The 23,744-nt window shown below is 33.8% G+C and overlaps 2 protein-coding genes and 1 non-coding gene across 5 annotated transcripts; 1 reads left to right on the forward strand and 2 right to left on the reverse strand.

Moving 5' to 3' along the window:
• Nucleotides 1-509: 509 nt before the first annotated feature.
• Nucleotides 510-6,135, reverse strand: LOC101250695 (uncharacterized). 2 transcript variants are annotated; one of them, XM_010323169.3, is made up of 5 exons: nt 5,712-6,135; nt 1,604-1,654; nt 1,215-1,348; nt 1,034-1,125; nt 510-935 (listed from the first exon to the last, which is right to left on the reverse strand). In XM_010323169.3, the coding sequence occupies exons 1-5, from the start codon at nt 5,991-5,993 to the stop codon at nt 853-855; spliced, it is 642 nt and encodes a 213-aa protein (XP_010321471.1). In that variant the 5' UTR covers nt 5,994-6,135; the 3' UTR covers nt 510-852. The 2 variants fall into 2 exon arrangements, with proteins under 2 accessions (XP_010321471.1, XP_004240002.1); XM_004239954.4 differs by having other exon boundaries at nt 510-946.
• Nucleotides 6,136-16,016: 9,881 nt separating this feature from the next.
• Nucleotides 16,017-16,090, forward strand: TRNAI-UAU (transfer RNA isoleucine (anticodon UAU)). Its single transcript has one exon. It is a non-coding gene; the product is annotated as a tRNA-Ile (tRNA).
• Nucleotides 16,091-16,094: 4 nt separating this feature from the next.
• On the reverse strand, nt 16,095-19,890 carry LOC101250409 (glutathione hydrolase 1-like). 2 transcript variants are annotated; one of them, XM_010323168.4, is made up of 8 exons: nt 19,701-19,866; nt 19,279-19,316; nt 18,739-19,085; nt 18,119-18,637; nt 17,774-18,009; nt 17,394-17,658; nt 16,845-16,982; nt 16,095-16,610 (listed from the first exon to the last, which is right to left on the reverse strand). In XM_010323168.4, the coding sequence occupies exons 3-8, from the start codon at nt 19,075-19,077 to the stop codon at nt 16,383-16,385; spliced, it is 1,725 nt and encodes a 574-aa protein (XP_010321470.1). In that variant the 5' UTR covers nt 19,078-19,085; nt 19,279-19,316; nt 19,701-19,866; the 3' UTR covers nt 16,095-16,382. The 2 variants fall into 2 exon arrangements, with proteins under 2 accessions (XP_010321470.1, XP_004240001.1); XM_004239953.5 differs by lacking the exon at nt 19,279-19,316 and having other exon boundaries at nt 19,701-19,890.
• Nucleotides 19,891-23,744: the final 3,854 nt, after the last annotated feature.

Here is a 23,744-nt window from a genome sequence, read left to right on the forward strand (position 1 = left end):
AGACTCAACTATAGTCAATTAAACACTAGCAGAGTTTCCCAAAAGCATAGAGCTTGAGAAGCTCGAACCAGGTTAAGATCCGAACAACAATGAGCACTCAAGGAGAAAGGAGACTTAGATATGAGAAAGAAGATGTTCAAAATTAGCTAATACCTCCGACTCAAACACTCTTCTTTCTTGCCGTGGAGGCGTATTAAAAGAAACAATGCATAAGAATTAATCTATTCAGATATTTTTTTGTTTGATATTTTCTTGGGTCGAAGATCTATCGAAAATAATTTGGACTTGTTATAAATAGTAGGTGAAATGGAAAAGGGACACACTCACCTACTTTTGCACCAAACTACTTAATTTCTCATAGTTAAATTATAAATTTGAGATTAGAATTTTGATTAAATGATAAGAGTGCATGTAAGAACTTATGTTATATAGTTATTGTATTGGTATAAACATCAAGTGCGGATAAGTTTTTCCCCTTGTTGAACTAGACATGCTCCACGGTCCGTAAATAACAGAGAAAAACACAACCTTGGACCATTAGTGTTGATATAGGATGGATTATCAAAACCTATTCAAACAGTTTCAAAGTTCATGCAAAACAATGTCAAAATTATTCATTTTCCATATGACCTAACTGAACTACATCATGGATCAGAGTTCAGACTACCAAATCCATGCAAAAGTCTGATGTATATGAACAAAGTAACAGACAGCCTAGCACATGGACTTGTGCAACTTAAGAGACAGATTTGATTTTCTTGGATCTATGTCTTTTCCCTGGATTTGAAGAAACTGAAGACTGTTCTGGAATACCGGGTGAGGGTGAAAAGCATTTGTAAAACTTGACGGCCTTTAACTATCCCCTCCCTTAGGTCCCTCACCTTTTTTGCTAAAGCTGGTCCGGCTGTCCTGGTCTCCATTGGGACTAGAAGACCCTGCGCGGTTGCTAATGAAGTAAAGATGAAGCCAAATTCATCACTCGAACCATTTCAATAATCAATAAATGAGCAATGACAGGTAAAGCTCGAGTAACCTGATTGAGGCATGCTTGAAAACTGTCGTAATCTTTCCTCTGCTAAACGGACAGCTCGAGTTGAGCTTCTAACACCTTGTGTTAATCCTTGGCTGGGAAGATAAGGACTATAACATTAGCATCATGTCCAAGAATAATTCTATGACATAGAACTGAATAAGTTCATATGTTTTGTACTAACCCAATGTCACTGAGCTCCATAGTTAGGTCGCTGATCTCCATACCAGAGAGTCGAACTGCAGCCATAGTGTCAGGAAGCTCCTCTCTAGTAACATCCATTAGCTTCTCTAGTGACTCTGCAGCTCGCCTAAAAGCCTAGAGTCAAAATTGATCATTAAGTTATTGAGATATAGAAACGTGCACCGCATAGGAATAAGATTCTTTGCAAATAAAATCACACTTTCTTCTGCTTCAGGAGTGGAGTAAACATTTCTTTGTCCTAGAAAGGCAAGAAATTCACAACAACCTTTATCTGTTTCCAGAGTTCTACTGCATCTACTTTTATGCAAGCGCAGAAATAAGTATTGGACAAAATATTATGAAGAAGAAGAAGAATTTATTGACACATACCAGAAGAGTTGGAATTGCAGAAAAGAACAGCCAGGTTGCAGAAATTGCAGCCTGTCAAGGAATATAAAACTCAGATATTAAATAATGGTATGGTGAATGAAAATCTAAGCAAAATTTTATTGTTCTTAGTCAAAAGTGGCATGGGGATGGGGAAATCATTTCTTACTGCTTGCTTTCAACAATAGTAAAACAACTATCCGGTTTAATCTAAGTTAACAGTAACTTGATCATTACACTAATACCTTATATGTTTCATCTCATCAACAATAGAACCAAATGCTTCTTTAGAGACACTTGAGCACATCCTGTCTCAGAGTGTACTCATTTTACTTACTCAAATCATTTGTTTTTATATACAAATTCTATTTCATAAACACGTAAAAATAACACTTCATTTGTTTTCATTTACATTACTCTTTTAATACTTTTTTTCTAGTAAGGTAAAGTTGTACTCTCCAGCAATAATGGTGTGCTGGCAACCTTCAAAAATTACAAAAGCAGGTAATCTTAATACAGAGAGCCTAGGATATCTACTCAACTCTTCTACTTCTTCTATACCCTCTTCTTTACACCAAAAAATACATTGTGTTGATGCAGTTCCTTCAACTTTCTGCATTGGGTTAGTAATATTGTCAAAACATCTGTTGTTTCCTTCCATCTACATGGACCATCATATGCAGGAAGAGATTATACTTTGCCATTTTTTCTGCGACCTACTTCCCCGTTCCTCATCTAATAACATAAAAAATATGCAGTATGCTCGGGCATCACCCAGGATCCATGGATAAGTCTGCGAAACATGTGTAATATACGGACAGTGACTGCAATAGAGAAAGAGATGGCGGCTGTTTGTTTCCTTCTTCTCATTGTAGAAAAAGCATCTAGAAACAATCTGGAATCTCCTCCTTTTCAGCTTTTCCTGAGTTAAACATGCTCTTCTACAGACCAACCATGGGAAGCAGTTCACCTTGGCTGGAGCCTGAAATATTACATCTCCAACCTTGTTTTCAAGGACCAGCAATGCCCCCAGGTTGTGGCAGAAGTCTCTTTTGTAGAGTCTTCCTACAGTAAATCATCCATCCCTTTCATGTCTCCATTAGCAGATAGCACTAAAAACCCCTAAGCCCTCACTGAACCCCACTGTATCCCGTACACAACCTCTCTACCCAACCTTGCAACTGCCTACCTAACCCCCCCCCCCCCAAACCACAACACCTGCAACCCTCATCCAAGCATTTTACAAGAACTCAGTCAATATTAAGCATTTCATTTGTTCAAGTGAGGTAAAATGTAATAAAACTACCCTCTCTTTCTCGGCTCAAAAAATTAGGTATATTCACAATAAAGCCATTAATGGTGGCATCACTAACAACATTCGGAACCAAATCTGCAATTACAGGCTTACAAGAGACCCAACTCATGTAGTATCACTACTTATAAGACCATCATAGACCAATTAATCACAAAATAAAAATAAGTAAAAAACACTGTCTGAATCTTCCTGCGTGTAGCATTCAATTTTAGTAAGTAAAAATTGTGATGGGAATCAGATTCATCCTCTTTTTCTTTTAGAACACCACCTTCTATCTCATTAGACCTCCATGGAAGGAAGAAAAATGAAAAATGTTTGTACCAATGATGAGCTATCATTATGTAAATTACAGGTAGGTAACAAATTTAGGATATCATATGATGTATTTCAAACACTGTAAATGCCAATTTAACATCACACAGATACTGCACAACATATTAATTATAATGCAAAAGATTAGGAATCAACTCCCCAAGCTACTCATTCATAATAAAGCGACCAACTAGCTGCTCAGCTAGTAGCTTTAAAAACCAAAGTACAAACTGCATAACCAAACCATCACAGACAAGCCAGTCACATTTCCATCGCTACTGCAAGAACAACATAAATTAAGTTTATGAAAACTCGAGCAAGGCATTTGTTTAGTAGAAACAAAATTGTAACTTAAATCAGTTCCAAAATTCATACTCTTTTTCTTAGTGAGTCACTTCTCCACGAATGGAAGAAAGATAGAAAGGTGCAAAGCAATAGTACTTTCCAGCAAACAACCCATACAGCAAACAAAAACAACAACACCTATACCCAAAATAGTTGGGATTGTCTATATGGACCTTCCATATTCATTCTACACTATTTTTGACCCATTTCATCCAAAAATTCAATAATTTGTCCATTAAAGGCAAATTAGGAATTCTCCAGTACTAAATGTCATCATAATTGACTAGTGAACACCAGCCATACAGCTTAGTAATCCTACTCCTCTCTGGAATAGAGGCTGATAGAGTGACAGTGTGAATCTTACATCAGATGCAAAACTCACATAGGCACGGTTTATCCTGAACACAAAAGGGAAACAAAAACCAAGTATAAAACCTATGAAATCCTCGACTCCTTCCCCTACAACTTGTTCTGGTCGAGTTATCCATAAGACAATAGAGAACTAGATTGCGAAGGAATTTACAGAAAGCTTCGCCAATGAACAGCTTTTGAAATCTTAACTCTCATATAGTTATCCCCACACATACACAGAGATAAATATGAGTGTGCACACACGAGTATTTACATGTTTTTCATATCCAAAAATCACAATTTCCACAAGTCAACATATCAAACTCCTTTTTTTTTCCTGGGTAAATTACTCTTAATAGCTTGTAATATGAAGCTGTTGGCTATATATTTCAAACACTGCCTTTATAAGATATCAAATTTTCAAATATACAAATATCCATAACCCATATTATGAGGGTGTTTGGAGCAAATGACTCTACTTTTCTTTCCTTTTGCTCATTATTGCTTACCAAGAAAAAGCATTCCTTCATATCTTGTAAGTTGAAATTGTAATCTCAATCAGATTTATCCACAGTTTTTTTAGATCACCACTTTTATCTTATTGTGCTTTCACGAAAGGGAAATGAAAAAAAGGTTGCACTTATGATGAGTTATCATTATGCATATTAAAGGAAGCGGTGTAGGTAGAAAACTTAAGTCATATGATCAATTTCAAACACGGTAAATGACATTGTAACATCATACAGATCTTGCATAACATATCAATTCTAATGCAAGAGATCAGGAATTAACTTCCCAAGCTACTCATTCATAATAAAGCTAGTAGCTGTCATACCATCACAGATGATTCCCGTCACATTTCCATCACTCTACAAGAACTACATAAATTAAATTTCTCAAAACTTGAGTAAGGCATTTGCTTAGTTGAAGTAGAATTTAACAAAAATCAGTTTCAGAACTCATACTCCTTTTCTTATCGCATCAGTCCTCACTAACAGAAGAAAGAATGGTGAGAAAGCAAAAGTCTATCCAGCGGCTACCTCTACAGCATACAAAACGAACAACAACGCATCAATCCCAAAATAGTTGAGATTGCATATATTTCTTTTGATAAAGAAAAAAAAATGTCTTTTCATATATCCATTCAACCCTCTTTTAACCGATTTTATTCCAAAATTTTCTCTCTTAAAAGGCAACTGTGAATTCTCTAAAACTAGATTTCACCATAATTTGGCTAGTATACTAACCATAGCAATCCTACTCCTATTTAGGAAAGGAGCCGACAGTGTAAATCTCGATTCGACAATATAAATCTTACATCGGCTGCAAAACTCACATAAGTTCAGTTTATCACAAACACGAAAGGAAAGCAAAAGTCGGCTGCAAAACTCACATAAGTTCAGTTTATCACAAACACGAAAGGAAAGCAAAAGCCAAGTACAAGACCATTCAAATCCTTTGAGTAGTTTCCCTGCAACTAATCTAGTCAAGTTATCCATAAGCAGCAAACTAAATTGCCACGAAATATACTGAAAAAGCTTCGCAAATGAACAATTCATGAAATATTAACTCTAATACAGTTATCTCACACAAGGATAAATATGCAAACTGTACAAACTAAATGTAACTCTTAGTAGCTTATGAAGCAGTTGGCTATATATTAGCAAAAGCTCCAATTTATGTATAACAAATCTCTCAAATTCACAATAGCAAAACTCTTCCTAAATGAGAACATCAGTAAAAATGCGCTTGTATCTAAGAGAGTGAAAAAAAAAAAAGAGTATGTACCACGCAAGCAATGAAATTGAGGATATGAATATGGCGATGAGTGAGGGTCCACTGGGAGAGTTGAGGCGCCGACGAAGATCCGACGGTGGAATTCAAATTAGAGATAACCAACGGCTCAGATGACGACGAAGCGGTTTCCGATTGAACCGAAAGAGATGCCAATTGACGTTGACGCAATCTGATACTAAACCTCCGGCCGTAAACCAAGTTCCCGGCGGTTAGTTGATCGAATTTGTTGTCGAACAACGGCGACGATGGCTGCAACTTCAGTACACTCAACATTTGTCAGTTGCCTCGTCTCGTCTCAAATTTTTTATAAAAAATAAGATGCAAGTCAAAAATAGTTTAATTATGATTTATATTTATAATGTTTTTAATTATAGTTCGTAGCTTATTAAAGGGAAGAAAATAGCGAGCCAGATTGAGAAAGAGGGAGGAGAGAGTCGAGTTGAATGAATAGAGAGTGAGAGAGAAATGAATTGTATGTATATTGGTTAGATAATTATATATTATATTCATGTATTTGTATATTTGATGAGCGATAATGGAAGATTAGATGAGAAACGGCAATAATTTGTATAAAATCTTTAAAATTGAATTATCTTTTTACATTTAAAAAGTTTTCCAACCTTAGATTAAGTGACTAATTCAATCATGAATAAAGAGATATAATTTAGTTTTTCTAGAATGCAAACTAAAACAAAATCTACAACTAATAGTTCTAACTTTTTTTTTTCCAATTTGAGTATTCAAAATCTACAACTAATAGTTTGAACAAATTAAATACTTTTTTTCTCTTCTTGTTGAGTTGCTTCACATACATACATTTCTCTTTTTGCAACTCTTATGGCAAGTGTAACATATGTGATTTCTAAAATAACCAAAAAATCATTATTGAGAGGATTAATATTAATGTTAAATTAATGGTCTTGTGAAAATGGCTTAGTAGAAAGTGTTTTACTAAATCAATTTTACAATACCGCTAAATTTGAATTAATGTTAATTAATCATCTTAATGATGGTTGCTTTGACTAATTTCAATAACCACTTATTTGGCACTAACCATAAGAGAAACAAGAAGAAAAATGAAGCAAATGGAAGTAATTCAAATAAAAAAGAGAGAAAAAAAAAGGGTACAAACATATGCAATTATGCAGTGTATTTTGTTCATGCAAATCACAATCTTAGATATTCAATGTTTTTCAATTTAGTTGTTGTTATGCGGAATTTGATATAATACGAGAAAATATAAACGCGAAAAACAAGATAACAGATTTACGTGGTTCACCAATAAATTGGCTACGTCCACGAGAAGAGGGGGAGCAGTTTTATTACGGAGAGGCAAGAACAGAATTACAGAATAGGTTTGTCATAGCGTCTATATATAGTGCTAAGCTACGCCCTAACAGGCTTGGGCCCAAAATACATAATTGACAGATAATTAAGGGCCCAATTCAAGGTATTCAACAAATCTCCACCTTGACTTGAATTCTCCAAACAGATTCTTCAGACGCACTATGATAGTGCCAGGCCTCCCCCTCTTCCTCAGAATTGCCCCGCAGGACAATTAACAGCTTCTGATGTTGAGCAAGTCCAAACAATGTTGAAACTTGCTCTGTGGAACCGGCTTTGTGAACATATCAGCAAGATTATCAGCAGTTCTTACTTTCTTCACCTTGATTCTCTTCTCACTTCTCAGAAAATGATACCTCACGTCAATATGCTTGGTTCTCTCATGATGGACTTGATCCTTGGCTAGACAAATTGCGCTCAAACTGTCACAATACATCGTAGCCTGATCATGATGCAGACCACGATCACTAACCAGCCCTTTCAGCCAAATCCCTTCTTTTGCAGCCTCTGTCAAGGTCATGTACTCCGCTTCCGTAGTAGACAAAGTCACTGTAGGTTGCAAAGTTGCCTTCCAACTGACGACAGATCCTCCAAGGGTAAACACATAGCCAGTCATCGATCTTCTTGTGTCAACATCTCCAGCATAGTCAGAATCAGAATAGCCAGTAACCAAGCACTGAGTATCACCTCCATAAATGAGACCAACGTCAGATGTACATCTAAGGTACCGGAAAATTCTCTTCACAGCCTGCCAATGTTCTTTCCCTGGTTATCCCATGAATCTGCTCACTACACTGACTGCATGTGCTAAATCTGGCCTTGTACAGACCATAGCATACATCAAACTTCCTACGGCACTGGCATAAGGGACTCGTGACATATACTCCTTCTTTTCTTCTGACTGTGGAGCGAACATGGCCGTGAGATGGATATTGGCAACACTGGGGGTATCAATAGGCTTAGATGAAGACATGTCAAACCTCGCCAAGACCTTCTGAATGTAGCTTCTCTGTGACAAGAAAAGTTTCCTTCTCTCTCTGTCTCTAATGATCTCCATCCCTAGAATCTTCCGAGCGGCTCCCAGATCCTTCATCTCAAACTCAGCATTAAGTAACTTCTTCTTTGCAGCTATCAGCATATCATCTACATAAAGCACCAGATAGATGAATGAATCATCCTTGAGCCTATTGTAGTAGACACAACAATCATATGAGCTCCGAGTATAGCCCAACTTCACCATATAGCTGTCAAACCTTTTGTACCACTGCCTTGGAGACTGCTTAAGTCCATATAAGGACTTCTTCAACTTGCAGACGTGATTTTCCTTCCCTGGAACCTGGAAACCATCCGGCTGAGTCATGTATATCTCTTCCTCCAACTCTCCATGTAGAAACGCTGTCTTCACATCAAGTTGTTCAAGCTCCAGATTCTGATGTGTAACTATCGCTAGTAACACTCGGATGGAAGTATGTCTGACCACTGGTGAAAAGATCTCATTATAGTCCACTCCCTCTCTTTGGTTGAAACCTCTGGCTGTAGACACGTAATTTTGATCGAATTTAAATTTGACACCAATTTTTAGAGCATAAATAATTTTATCAATCTAAATTGAATATATTTTAAATTTTTTATTTATTTATTATTTTCATTAAGTTTATTTAAAAGATATAAGAATAAACAACAAACATAATTTTTATTAGATAAGTTTATTTTGATTGTTAAAAAAAATATTAATATTAATATTAATATTAATAATAATAATAATAATATATATATATTATATATATTATTTAAATAAACTAATATTTCTTAATTATGTCTTAATTTTGTTTTAATTACCCATTTAGCTTTACTTATTTATTTACTCAAAACAATTAGCAATTAATATAATTATCATTTTTCATATATATATTTAATATTTAAAAAGAAAAAGAACCTCCAACCCTCCCCACGATCCCATGACCCCACTCAACTCACACACAACACCTTTACACATACACTCAGACATTGAAAAAAAAGGGAAAAAAAAGGTTAGAAAAAAAAAGACACGAGAAGGGGGAGGAGAAATCAGAAAACACGACAAAAAAAATAAGAAGAGAAAGAAGAAAAAGAGGGAAAAAATTCTGTAAGTAAAAAAAAAAAGGAGAAGAAACAACAAAGAATTTTTTTTCCGGAAGAACACACGCACAAAGAAATCAAAGGTTGAAGTTGAGGTTTACTTTCGCGGTTCCTTATTCACATTGTTTTCTTTTGGTGAAATAATTTCAACAAGAGGTAATACTAATTTAATTTTGTATTAGTTTTATGTCATGATAATGCGAGAACGAATTGCAATATATATTAAAGTTGTTAAATTTCGCGTATGTTTAAACCATTAATATTTATTCATGTTATTGTATGAAGTATGTTAAAACGTTCATATCAGTTTTATGTTTAGATCCTTGGTATAATTATATTTAGTGTGAAATTATTATATCAAACCATGATTTATTTTATATTTAAATAACCCATAGTTTATTTTATATTTAAGTAAAATTATTGTCCAAGTCATGTAATTTTTAATATTTAGTTTATAATGATAACATGTGTAGCTATTATGTAAATATATTAATTTTAGTTAGTAGAATTTTTATTTAATGTTAGTGAAGTAAAAAAAAATCGAATAAAAAAATAAAAAATGAAAAAATATAATAATAATAATAATAAAGAGGGAAAAGAGAAAACAAAAAAAATAATAGAAAAGAAGTATAAAAATAATATAAAAAAATTCAATTGAAGAGGAAAGAATTTTATTTTTTTTGAAAGTTTCTTTGTCCAAACAAAAAAAAAGATTAGGTTGAAATAAAAAAAAACAAATAAAACCTCGAAAGTATAAAAAATAATAATAACAATAAAATAATAATAATAGCAAAAGATGAGAAGGAAAAAAAATGTAAAAAAATAGAATAAAAACTAAAAATAATAATAATAACAAAAGAAAAAAAAGAAAAATGTAAAAAATAGAATAAAAAAAATATAATAATAACAAAAGAAAAAGTAAAAAAAATAATTAAGGAATATCTTATTTTATTCTGCTTTGTTTAATTAAATTTATATGCGTATATATATATTTCTAATTTAAGGGCATAGATTAATAAAATAAGGGTAAATGCATTCGTCTTAATAATACAATATTCATAAATTAGTTTAAGTCATAAATGTCCATAAAACGACTGTGCTAGAACCACGGGACTCGAGGGATGTCTAATACCTTTCCCTTGGTCAACAGAATTCCTTACCCAAACTCGTTCGCAGACCAAACAAAGAGTCATTTCCTTTTGATTAGGGATTAAACAAAAAAGGTGATTTGAAACACCGTAACTCAATTCCGAGTGGCGACTCTGAAATATTAAATAATCCCCTAATTAATTACGTCACTTGAATTGGAAAAACCCTTACGCCGCCGCGCGAAAAAGGGGTGTGACACTGGCAACGACACTGGCAACAACCCTGGCTTTATACTTGACTCCTTCTGCTGGTGATATCCCTTCCTTCTTCTTGAAAACCCATTTGCAAGTAATAATCTTTCTCCCCGAAGGCTGTATGACCAGATCCCATGCCTGATTCTTGTGTAGGGACTCCATCTCATCTCCCGTAGCAGCAAACCATTTTTCAGAATCATGACTTAAAATGGCTTCTTTGTAAGTAGACGGCTCGGATGTATCTACCTCTTCAACAACCTGCAGTGCATAACCCACCATGTCCTCAAAACCATACCTCGTAGGTGGCCGAACTCCAACCCTCCTTGGCCGATTTTGAGCTATACTCTGATGGATATCTGATGGCATAGATTCTGGGATATCAGTTTCTGTCTGTGGCTCTTCATCCTCCTCTTCAGGTTCTTTTAAATCGCTCTCGTTCTGAATGACTTGAAACTCCACCTGTTTATCAAGACTCCCAGTTTCTGACGTAGTTGTGGGCTTCACAATGGTTCTAAGCAGAGAACTTTCATAAAAAAACAACGTTCCTGCTCATAATAACCCTCTTTTCTGCTGGAGACCGGATTCTGAAACCTTTCACTCCATCTCCGTAGCCCACAAATACTCCCTTTTTAGCTCTTGGTTCTAACTTACCTTCACTGACGTGGTAGTAAGCCGTACAACCAAAAGCTTTCAGATTTGAATAATCAGCAGCTTTTCCTGACCACATCTCCATAGGTGTCTTGCACTGTATGCATGTATGTGGTCCGCGGTTAACCAAGTAGCAAGCTGTACTAACCGCTTCTGCCAAGAATCTTCTATCTAGCCCAGCATTAGAGAGCATGCACCTTGCTCTCTCCAGAAGTGTTTGATTCATCCGCTCAGCTACACCGTTCTGTTGTGGTGTATTTTTGACTGTACGATGTCGAGCAATCCCTTCACTCTTACAGAATTAATCAAATTCAGACCAGCAGAATTCCAGCCCATTATCAGTTCGCAACCTCTTGATCTTCTTCCCTGTTTGATTTTCCATCAAAATTTTCCACTCCTTGAAATTCTGGAAAGCTTCACTTTTATGCTTCATCATGTACACCCAAGTCATCCTTGAGTAGTCATCAATAATGGACACAAAAAATCTGCAGCCTCCCAAAGACTCAACACGGCATGGACCTCAGCAATCAGAATGGATATAATCAAGTGTGCCTTTTGTTCTGTGAATGGCCTTTGGAAACTTGTTGCGATGTAGTTTTCCAAAGACACAATGTTCACAAAACTCTAGGCTCTTAACCTTATGACCAGCAAGAAGATCCTCCTTTGACAGAATTTGCATCCCTCTTTCACCCATATGACCAAGCCTCATGTGCCATAACTTAGTCATATCCTCCTGGTGAACTTCTGACGATGCAACATGGGCTGAACCTGTAACCGTGGAACTTTGTAGAAAATACAAAGTACCACGCATGACACCTTTCAGAATCAGATTTGAACCCTTCCAGACCCGCAAGACTCCATCTTTTCCCGACCAGCTGAATCCCTTGCTATCCAAAAGACTGAGAGATATCAGATTTTTCGTCATCAATGGAACGTGCCTGACCTCGTTCAATGTGCAGAAGCTACCGTCATGTGTCCTTATCTTGATCGAGCCTGTCCCAACCACCTTGCAGACAGAACTATTGGCCATCGAGATGCTGCCTCCGTCTACCTGCTCATAAGTCGTGAACCACTCTCTCCTAGGACAGATGTGATAGGATGTCCCAGAATCGAGAACCCACACATCTGAATGATGAGTGTGCTCATCCGCAACTAGGGCAATGTCTTCTTCAGAATTGGTGTCTTCTTCAGCAACAGCAGCAGAAACTGATTGTTTTTCCGATTGCTCCTTCTTCTTCGGACAATCAGATTTCCAATGTCCCTTCTCCTTGCAGTAATTACAAACATCATCCGGTTTTGCACCCTTCGACATCGGCTTTTTTTTCTTTTCGTTGTTTTTCCTTCCCTTTTCGCTACTGGTGAACAGACCGGAAGGCTGTATGTGCGTACTTGTGCCGTTAGCCTTATGCCGTAATTTCCTGCTATGAAGGGCCGATCTGACTTCTTCCAGCGACACAGTATCTTTCCCAACAATGAACGATTGAACAAAATTCTCAAACGACATTGGGAGAGATACTAACAGAATTAGGGTACAATCTTCATCCTCAATCTTCACATCGATATTACGCAATTCTAATAACAAAGTATTCAATTGCTCTAAATGTTCCCTGAGTAGTGTACCTTCAGCCATTCGTAAACCGAATAGACGTTGTTTCAGAAGCAGCTTGTTGGTTAAAGATTTTTTCATGTACAAACTCTCCAGCTTCAACCACAGACCAGCAACAGTCTCTTCATCTGAGACCTCCGTGATGATGTCATCTGCGAGACACAGCATGATCGTCGAGTGCGCCTTTTCCTCCAGAATCGCCATCTCAGAAGTAACGACGACGTTCTTGTCTTTCGACAACGGCGCCCAGAAGCCTTGCTATTTCAACAAAGTCCGCATCTTGATCTGCCATAAACTGAAACTGTTCCTCCCTGTGAATTTGTCGATTTTCACGTTCAAAGCAGACATCTCGAATTCTCCAAGAACATCGATTAACCGAGAGGCTCTGATACCAATTTGTTATGCGGAATTTGATATAATACGAGAAAATATAAACGCGAAAAACAAGACAACAGATTTACGTGGTTCACCAATAAATTGGCTACGTCCACGAGAAGAGGGGAGCAATTTTATTACGGAGAGGCAAGAACAGAATTACAGAATAGGGTTTGTCATAGTGTCTATATATAGTGCTAAGCTACGCTCTAACAGGCTTGGGCCCAAAATACATAATTGACAGATAATTAAGGGCCCAATTCAAGGCATTCAACAGTTGTGTTAGTTTAACTGGATCTGAAGTTTAAAAAAATAATTTTTTAAAAGAAATGTTATGGTCTTAAACGAGATATGATATAGTGTATTATTTTTATTTATGTGATGTTCCAATTGTTATGACATTATTATTAATAGTTGCTCTATTGAATGCTAAATCCCGAATATTATTATATTAAAATTTTATTGAACTGAATTTGATTTATGTGACGGAATAAAACTTTAGTATTTGATCATATTTATTTTCAATTGTGGATTATCGAATTAACTAATACAAACTTTGAAAATATCAAATTGAAATGACCAGTCATAATAGCTTGTTGAGTAAAATATGTTGGTTTAAAAATTTGAGAATTCTGCACAAACAATCAAATCTTCCTTTGGTTATAATTCATTGGTTCATATAGAATTCATGTCTTAAGTATGTAAAAAAATATTTTTATATGTTTTTAGTAAAAAGCTTAACCGGTTTTAGCTCCTTCTCTGGTCTTGCTCTCTTCTCTTCTCTTCTTTTAGAAGTTGTGATCGGAACTTCTTTCGCTTTGAACGACTCAAGAGTTCTTATGCGTTTCCACGCCCCTTTGAGATCTCGAAAAAATGGAGAAATTCCTTTTTCTTAGAAACACATACAAGATTCGTCAAGCGCGCTAGCTGCAATAAAAATAACAACGCTAACTAGAAAAAGAAAGTGCTTTGAAAGGTGCTGACTACCTTCTTACTGACAACACGATTAGGTCCTGACACATCACTCGGCTCATCGGCTCACTTCGATTGCAAAGACTTTCTCCTTAGGCGCATGTCTCAGCAACACAAAACAAGGGTTTCACTCATTATAGGACCTAACACAAACGTCACACGGCCCGAGCTTGCGACAGCCATGCAACACTCGTATGAAAGCAAGTATCATCCCGTTAAAAAATATTTTCTTGATTATATTTCAAGGTTGATAAGGTTTTACGTGTTGTATTGAATTAAACCACATGATCTATCGCTTGTGCAGGCCCCCGTCAATTTCTTTGAGTTTCGTTCTTGCGACCGTACTCCCCGGTCGGAGTGTTTCACACTAATATTTATTTTGAGTGTGTCAAACTAGTTTATCAATGTCTAACAATTTTACAATCTTCCGTATGTTTTTGCTGTTTTGCCCATTTTATGATAACATTCTTCGAAGTTATTATAAACAAATATTGATTTATATCGTCGAGAAGTTAATCATTCTTAAAACGAAATGTATATTTAAGGTCGAAAAAGGCCAAGCTACGAACAGTACCCTTTTCAACAGTAAATAAGTTCAAGAGCTAGGAGTTCGATGGCTAGGTTGAGGCTCGCTCATTGAAATGTGACCGTAGATCTGGTTTTTCCCTTGGAAAAAAAGTTACCATTAAAAATACAAGCTAAAATCCTATGATTTAATTAATTTGTAGATGGTTAACAATTATTATAATTAATTATAGGCTATGCTAGGAATTTGATATTGATTGTTGAGTAATCTACTTAAGACATGCTTAAAAGCTACTAGCTTTATAATTTCTTATTTTATTGTATAAAATAATGGACTAGAAGTTTGAATAGTTTGGTCCAAAATATGTCATTAAGTGAAAATTTTGAGATATAAACTTTGTTATTTTGTTTATTCAAAAAAAAAAAGAGAAAAAAAAACTTATAGGATGACAAGAACTGTGTGGGCTATATCTCAACAAAAAAAAAAATCACCTAAACTTTAATGACTTTCAATTCAAAATTTATATCAATTTAACTAATTCATATGAGAGAAATATTATATAACAAACTTACCTAAATTTTTTGTTTTGCATGTTCAGGAAATACTCAAATACTTTGAATTTAACTACTATATCAATATAATGAGTATTTATTTCATTTTGATGAATATTGAGTCTACCTCAACGTCAATTGCTATTAAATATAATTCATTCTTTTTTTAGATTTAAATGTTGATGCACATTGAATTATTCGTGTGGCTGAAAGCTTTTATAGTCTATATATATGTCTTTTCATTGACGCCAAAGCACGTAAATTAGGGTTTGTTCAATTGATTTATCAGTACTTCGTTATTAATTTAGCGATTTTGATAATGGTTTTTTTTTTTGGGGGGGGGGGGTTATTGGTTCTTAACGGTTTGGTGTTTTTTCGTAATGGGTCAACAATAACTCTATAGTAAATTAATAATTCTATTTTTACCATTTTGTATATAAAATCATTGACTTATTGTTTAGTTTCATAAGTTATCTCAAGCACTTGGTTATTAATTCTACATTGTAAAATATTTGTTTTTAAGCAAGATGTAACTTGTGAACTCTTGTGCATAGTTAATTTGGTCTGTCACCTTGTTTCGAAGTGATTTTCAAAGTTTTTTTTTGTGTCAAATCTTAACGGTTAAACCGATATTTATCAAAAAATCGATAAGCCAATATCTTAATGGTTCGATAACGGTTTAACATCTCTACAAACCGATAACCAATAAGCCAAACCGATAAACTTCCAAATCAATCATCATCTTGTCCAAATTTTGAATCAAAGTAAAATTAGAGAAATAATATAATATTTTAATATGCATTATAGTATAATGGTCCTGTAGCTCAGTTGGTTAGAGCGTTGGTCTTATGAGCCGAAGGTCGCGGGTTCGAGCCCCGCCAGGACCAATAATGTAAAATGCGCTCAATTTATTATATATTATATTATATTTTTTTCTTTTAAAACGCGAGGATCGTGTTCAACTAACCACCCTTCGCGAATCATAGCTCCACCCTTGTGTCTACCTAGTTACACATATGGTAGTTCTAGTTGTATATGTTTTAATGAGCTCCTAAACATTCAATAAAATAAAAATCACACTTAAATCAGATGATACTGATCAATGATCATACATGTCTTTCCTCTGTTAGGGTCCTTGTGCAACGAAGACGACTTCTTGTTAGACGTTGAGTTCAACGTCTAAAAGCCAGCAGGAAATCCGCCCTTCCTCGGATCACTTACAGCTACAAGCTCCCCTAACTTGGATGACTTGAATTCTTGAACAACAAATTGACAGATTGTCCCTCCAGCAATACTTTTTAGGACATGTCCCTTCTTTTGAAGGTCAGCCCTTATTTTCGCTGGAGCCTCTACGTGATCACCTGTCACGACTGTCCAATTCTCGTATTGTAACTCATTCGGAATCAACTGCAAAGTGCAACAACATGAAGGCTCAATAAGGCTAAATGATAATGACAATTGGCTTTTAGGGCTTGTTTGGATGTGGTTGTTACTTGTTACCTGAAGTATTGTATCGTCGTTACTTTGAATATAATGTTTGTTTGAATGTTACTTTAAGTCATTAGATATGCAATATGATACATTATGAAACGATATGTAACAGAATGATTCGGAAAAAACGTCAGTTGTGTAGTAAGGTACCTGATGGTAATATCTTGGAGCCATTACAGAAGCGAAGGGATCCATTCCCCTTGCAAAATGATTCAGAAAAACCTCAATTGTACCAGCAATGATCATTGCTCCTCCACTTGCACCAACAACAGCTCCCAATTGTCCGCCCTGTTTATAGTACAAATAACGTTCAAAACATATAATATGCTACCTCGGTTCCTATATATTAGTCGTCTAGGGCGGAGCCAAGTAGTGCCAAGGGGGCTCATGTTGAACCTCATTCGGCTTTTTGTGTGTTTACTTTTCATATTTTGAACTCTTTTATTGAAAATTCTGACTCTGACACTATTAGTCACTTTGGAACCTCTGTACCTGTTCCAGGGATGGAAGGGCAGAGGCCTTTGGTGTAGGCGGATTTGGTCAGGGAGATGTAGAAATAGTATCTTAAGATCCATTACGAGTCCAAAGACTTATGTTCTATCTAGGGATCTGTTAAATTCATCGAAAGACGTGTAATATGGACTGAATGTAGTATCATTTTGTCATGCTCATTACACTTGGAAAGATTGTAAATCTTACCTTGAGAACAATAGTAGGTGTCATTGATGACAATGGTCTTTTGCCTGGATGGATAAAATTTGCTGGTGCTGGTGGTGGAACATTCTCGGAACGTTTTGCAGGAGCGGAGAAGTCATCCATTTCATTGTTAAGAACTATCCCAGTACTCGGTGAGAGATACTTAGCACCAAAGTAAGAATTTACAGTGCTTGTCATCGATACAGCATTTCGTTCACTGTCCACAACGGACATGTGGCTAGTACCATGATCATTGATCTGATTCCACCTATTGTGAAAATCGTTACATTTGAACAATGATTTTAAGTGACATACAAACCACGATGAGTAACTAGAGTGCTCGAAATAGGTTAAACGAAAGGAACTAGTTGAAAGTTGCTTACTTGCCACCATAGTGATTGGGACTGAAAGTCATGTTGTCATATATGGTCTTCTTCAACTGTTTTGCAAATTCTGTTGACAGCATATCATTTACGACATTTTTAACGTTAACAAAATCTGGATCACCAAGGTTCATCCTCACTGCAAATGCATGTTTCAACGCTTCAATTGTTCGATGAATCATAAGGGAGCTCGGACCTTCCATTGGAAATCCATATTGTGCAAGAATGTTCAGTATCTAAGGGCAACAAGTATAAGCCATTTCTCCGTAAGAGGTAGACATAGTAACGACTAAAGGAAAAAGTCCGAGAGCATACTTTTGTTTACTTAATTAATTATATACTTACTAGCACCATTGCAGCGCCTCCTGATGAAGGAGGTGGCATACCAATTATCTGAAATCCCATCACGTCTGCAACGATAGGTTCTCTTATACGAACTTGATACTGCTGCAAGTCTTCCATTGTTAATATGCCACCGGATTTTCTTATATCCTTGATCAATTTGACCCCAATCGATCCATTGTAAAATGGTCTAATTCCAAACGCGGAAAGTACTCTTAGTGTTCTCCCTAGCTGTTTGTTATAACATATATCTCCTATCCGCAAAAGGCTGCCATTTGACGTGAACAAGTCATGAAGTCCCTTATCAGCCATTATATCTGATTCACTTCTGAGCATTTGCATATGAAGATACGGAGAAATCTTGAACCCGTTATGAGCTAAATGTGCAGCTGGCCTCACAAGCCTTCTCCACGGAAGCTTTCCATATTGTTTCCACGCGTTGTAAAGGCCAGCAATTTCTCCTGGAACTGCTATTGAAAGAACTCCGCTAGCTTTTAGAGCAGCGTTTTGAGCATACATATTCTGGACAACAAAGATACGAAACTTACTAACACGATTATGATCATTCCTATTTGATATCATCATGAATGTATAGACGAAAAAATTGCAAGAGATTCAAATACCTTAAAGGCTTTGTTGGGAGCATTTTCTCTCATATCAAAGGCTTGTGCTTTTCCATCTGTTGATCTTGTTAGCATGAATGCACCTCCACCAATGCCACTAGACGCAGGACTAACAACTCCCAAGCAAAATGCTGCAGCAACCGCTGCATCCACAGCGTGGCCTCCTTCTCTTAGAACATCTCTTCCTATCCTCGAGCATCGTCCATCATCAGTGGCAACAACACCACGATTTCCCTTTATCACCTCGCGTCTATCATAGAGTAAACTCGTACTTGTTCTAGATATCGCCAACAAACATGCCAACAGAAGCAGAAATCTAAAGCAAGGCCACTTTGACATCAACAGAGCTGTAAATTATTTATACATATTAAGTGAATTTCTTAACGGGAATAAAGAATGATTCATCGAAACGTTTAAAATTAAAACTCTAGCTTCGCCCCTACCAACAATCTAGAAAGAGGAAAACTCAAACAAATTGAGTTCATTCTTTGCCTGATTTCTACAACAAATTGAACATTTTTATTTTATAAAGTAGACTACCTCTATTACACCATAATGCTGCAGCCCTTCTCCGAACCCTATATAAACACATGATACTTTGTACATCAAACTATCATTTATACATTAAAATATCATTTGGTACGCGGAATAAGATTGGATTATATCCCAATTAAGGTTAAAATTGAGAATTTATTTTTTTTATATTATTTGGTGGATGGTATAAATACTTACTTCACCTTATCCTATCAAATTTAAGATTATTATATCATTATAATCCTGAGATAATTTACTGTTGGAATTTCATGTACACATGAAAAGATCAAATCTTTTTCTTTCATTTCTTGGTAATTCTTTCATAAAAAATGAAAATGAGGTCCTAATAAACCATATTCTTAAAACTTATATGGATAAGAAAAATAAATGAAACAAAAAAAAAAGAGAAAAAATTCTACAGTACTTACAAGTGATGTTCATCCTTTTATTAGAGCTTGAAATATTCTTGAAGGCTAAAATTGAGCGTTGCTCTAATGGTAGAAATTGAATTTAGACCAATTCAGTATTTTATATTATTATTAGAATTTAGATACTTACTTAATTATACCTACCAATAATAATAATAAATAAGACAAATTGAAATTGAGTTGATGTGTCCATTTTTAAGGAAATAAATTAAATTAAATGTTTTTGTATTGTAACATGTTATTAGTATTTTATTTTTTATTTTTCTAAAACACTCGACCAATCACTGCTCTAGTATTGACAAAACTATATATTTTCCAAATTAATAGTGTAATACAAATTATTACTCTCATAAAGTACTCGTTTTAAAAGCTTTTCTAATGAAAGTTACTTTACTAGAATCAGTCAAATATTCCGCGAATATAGTTTTTTTGATTTCTTGAGCTAAATTTTTAGATTAAGTTAAATTTAAAATATATTCCTATTTATATGGTATAACATTATCGTAATTCATAATTTTCCTTATTTAGGTTCATCTTATCGTATTCACATGTGAGATGTCCAAATCTAGACATGTTAGGAACGTTGTCATGTATTTTAATGGGAAAAAAGTCTTGAATTATATTTGAATTTCGATCAAAATTGTTATTACGATATTAAATTTTATCGAGGATTTTTTACCCCTTCACTAGTTAATAATGTATCTTAAAAATATATACATGTCCACATAAACATCATACATATTGCATCATTTTAAATAATAAATATGTTCATTTAGATATATATATATATATATATATATATATATAAGATACACTTTTAAGATGTGCAGAGAATAAAAAATCTTCTATAAAATTTAATCTTGTAACAACAATTTCAATCAAAATCAAAATACTTTTCAAACCTTTTTATCTCTTGATTTTGGTTGAGTTAAACATTAAATTTATTTCGTTAATCGAAAAAATTAGCTAGTTGAGAATGATAATGATAGGGAAAATGACAGGATATAAAAAAAAAAAAAAGAATTGCATTGACAACTAAAGTAGCAAAAAGATGTTAAAGTGGAAGAAAGATAATTTAGTACTCTATAGTAATCAATGAGCTTTACTTTTTTCTGGCCATTATTCTAACATTTTTTTTTTGTAACTTTCTTTCACGCGTGGCTTTTAATAAATTTCAAATATCACATATTTTTTTCGTCTATTTTTATTTGGCTAATTTTAAAAATTAAAAGTTGTTCTTATTTAACTTTTTTTTGGTATTTTTATTATCCCTTAAGTTATTTGCGGCTTTTTAGAATTGACCGTATATTTTATTTGAATTCTTTATCTTAGGTTTGTTTCAATTGAAATTAAAAAAATACCTGTTAAATTTTTTTTGACAATAAACAAAAATTAGAGATGTCATGTAACACGCACGCTACTTACGTGAGATAATATCTAATGAAAATTTGACACATGACATTCAATTAGTAAAAGTAAATTAGGAAATACTTAAAAGCTATGTTTTCAGAAAAAAGAAAAAAAAGGTTTTCCCTTTTCTTCTCTGCAGATGCCCAAAACAACGCACCCACCCCGATGTCCATTCTTCCCCATTTTTTTTTGTCAGAACAATCACAATCATCATCGATCAAAATTACGTGCACTCCGATAATCATCCTCACTTCACCTTATGAATCTTTCATGATTTCAAAGAAAATAATTTCATATTCGTAATAGTTTTGTCGAAAATATGGAATTTGGCTGAAATTATTTTTAACTCAAATTTGATTTTTGTTTTTGATGAAATTCTCTTCCACAACTTGAATAAATTTTTTTGTCAACAAACTCTTTTTAATTTATTGTGTTTTGACTGGTTATATATTCCATTGATGTTTTTTCCGATGACGATAACAACAACAGTTTTTAGACAAAGAAGTAGACAAAGTGACAAGTTTTGAACGAACTCTTATTTGAAAGATCAAAATTTATGCGATCGAGTCCTTGTTTTGGACTGCCTACATATCCAGGTTATAAGAGAATCAGGTCACATGTAGTTCAGAAAGATGAGGTGATGAGTTGGAGTTGGCGTCAGGATTTTTCCAATTTAAGTGACGTTATTAATTAAGGAATTATTTTAATTTTTTCAGAGTCGCCACTTGGAATTAAGTTACGTTGTTCCAAGTCACCTTTTTTTGTTTAATCCGTATTCAAAAGGAAATGACTCTTTGTTTGGTCTGCGAACCAGAAATTCTGGTAAGGAATTCTGTTGACCGAAAGGAAGGTATTAGGCACCTCTCGAGTCACATGGTTCTAGCATGGTCGCTTTATTGATTTTTATATGACTTGAATTAATTTTGAATATATTATGTTTATTACCTAACAATTTACTTATGTCCCGCTTTCTTTGATTTATTTTAAATTAATTTGTAAAATTGTCATATTTTATCAGTGTGTGATTTATTGGTAGCAGCTCTTTCCAACCTCAGCACAAATTGTTTATTTATTTGTATTTAAAGACTAAAAGTAGTTTAAAATTTTTTTAGATCTTAATATTTTATTATCATTATCATAAGCCTAAATTATATAGTATCTTAGTTTTATTTTTCTAAAAGGAAATGAACAATATAAAGAACATAAGATAAAAATAAATTAAAATAATACACCTTTTCATATAAATTTTTTACTTTTTTTTATGTTAGTCATTAAAATGAAAAGAACCCGGTAACTAAAATCAATTTTATTTATTTATTTATTTTGCACATTTTGGATCACTTTAATATTGTTTTTCTATTTTTTTATTATTTTGTTTCTCTTTCTTCTTATACTTTACCTTATTTTTATTTTATATTTTCTCCTTCTTATTTTTATACTTTTATGTTTTATAAATTTCTTTTACGTCTTTTCCTTTTATATAGTTTTTTATTTTTTATTCTTTCAACATGAATAAATTAATTGATTTTTTTTAAAAAAAAAGTTTCGCATTAAAAGAAATGTAAAGATAGTGTAGGTTTGATTTATTTTATTTTTATCATTTTTAAAAATAAATAAATACAGTTTTATTAAATATACAAAGTGAAAAAAGTAACTTAACAAATAAGAACTAAATTTCATCTAATTATTACATGTTATATAAATTATACTCTAAATTTAATAATCTAAAATCTCAATCTATTTCATATCATGATGTAAAAATTAAACATGCATAAATTGAAAACACTTTATATCATTGAAATCATATCTTGCATGATTCTGAAACCAAATTATGTAATAAAGATCAAGTGTTACCTTTTGTGAAAATTAATTCACAAAAAAAATACCTCAATAAGGACCACGAATTTGAAGGCTCGAATTTCACTATTTTTGAAATTTTTTTTGTGCGTGTGCTCCTTAGGAAAAAAATGTGAAAAGTTCTCTTTTTTGTTTTCTTTTCCTCTCTTTGCTGATTTTTTTTCTTTTTTGATTCCTCCCTTTTGCTGATTTTTTTTCTCTTTGGATTTCTGGAAAAAAAAATTCTTCTCTCTTCCTTTGTATCACTTTTTTTCTTCTTTCTTTTTTTTCTCTCATTATTAATGTATATATATTTATGTATATGTGTGTATGTGTGTATCGAAGAGTTGAATTAGTGGAGTGAGGTGTGGTGTGAGTGGAGAGAAATGGTGAAGTGGGTGTGGGATAATGGGTAGGTTAATTTCTTTTAATTATTTTTTTTGTTGTAAAATAATAATAATATTAATCAAGAAAAATTAAATCGCTTACGAAATAATTTTATGTTCTAAGAATTGATTAGATGGATTTTTAAACAATAGCTTTAATTAAGTTAATCTGAAATGAATTTTAAGTAAAAAAAGAAGAAGATAGGAATAGACTTACTATTGATTTTTTATTTTTTTTTAAAATTTTTTTTTATCTTTTCAAACACATCTTAACTTATCTTAAATAATTTTTAACTTATTTCAAATTATTTTTTATATTTATCAAACACTTTTAAAAGTAAATACCGACTTAAAAGTAAACTTAACTATACACATGTAAGCTAATGGAATATCAAATCAAATAGCAAAAAAT

Source organism: Solanum lycopersicum, chromosome 5 (genome assembly GCF_036512215.1).
Source record: "Solanum lycopersicum chromosome 5, SLM_r2.1".
NCBI classification, from domain to species: Eukaryota; Viridiplantae; Streptophyta; class Magnoliopsida; order Solanales; family Solanaceae; genus Solanum; species Solanum lycopersicum.

What these genes read in the sequence shown, in the direction of transcription:
- LOC101250695 (XM_004239954.4), bottom strand. Translation starts at nt 5,993, where the DNA reads ATGTTGAGTGTACTGAAGTTGCAGCCATCGTCGCCGTTGTTCGACAAC. An exon ending in CTGCAATTCCAACTCTTCTG is followed by an intron (nt 1,349 to 1,603) that starts GTATGTGTCAAT and finishes TTTTGACTCTAG; the next exon opens with GCTTTTAGGCGAGCTGCAGA. An exon ending in TTCAAGCATGCCTCAATCAG is followed by an intron (nt 947 to 1,033) that starts GTTACTCGAGCT and finishes TTACTTCATTAG; the next exon opens with CAACCGCGCAGGGTCTTCTA.
- LOC101250409 (XM_004239953.5), bottom strand. An exon ending in CTCCCAACAAAGCCTTTAAG is followed by an intron (nt 18,638 to 18,738) that starts GTATTTGAATCT and finishes TTTGTTGTCCAG; the next exon opens with AATATGTATGCTCAAAACGC. An exon ending in CACCTACTATTGTTCTCAAG is followed by an intron (nt 16,983 to 17,393) that starts GTAAGATTTACA and finishes TACTATAAACAG; the next exon opens with GGCGGACAATTGGGAGCTGT.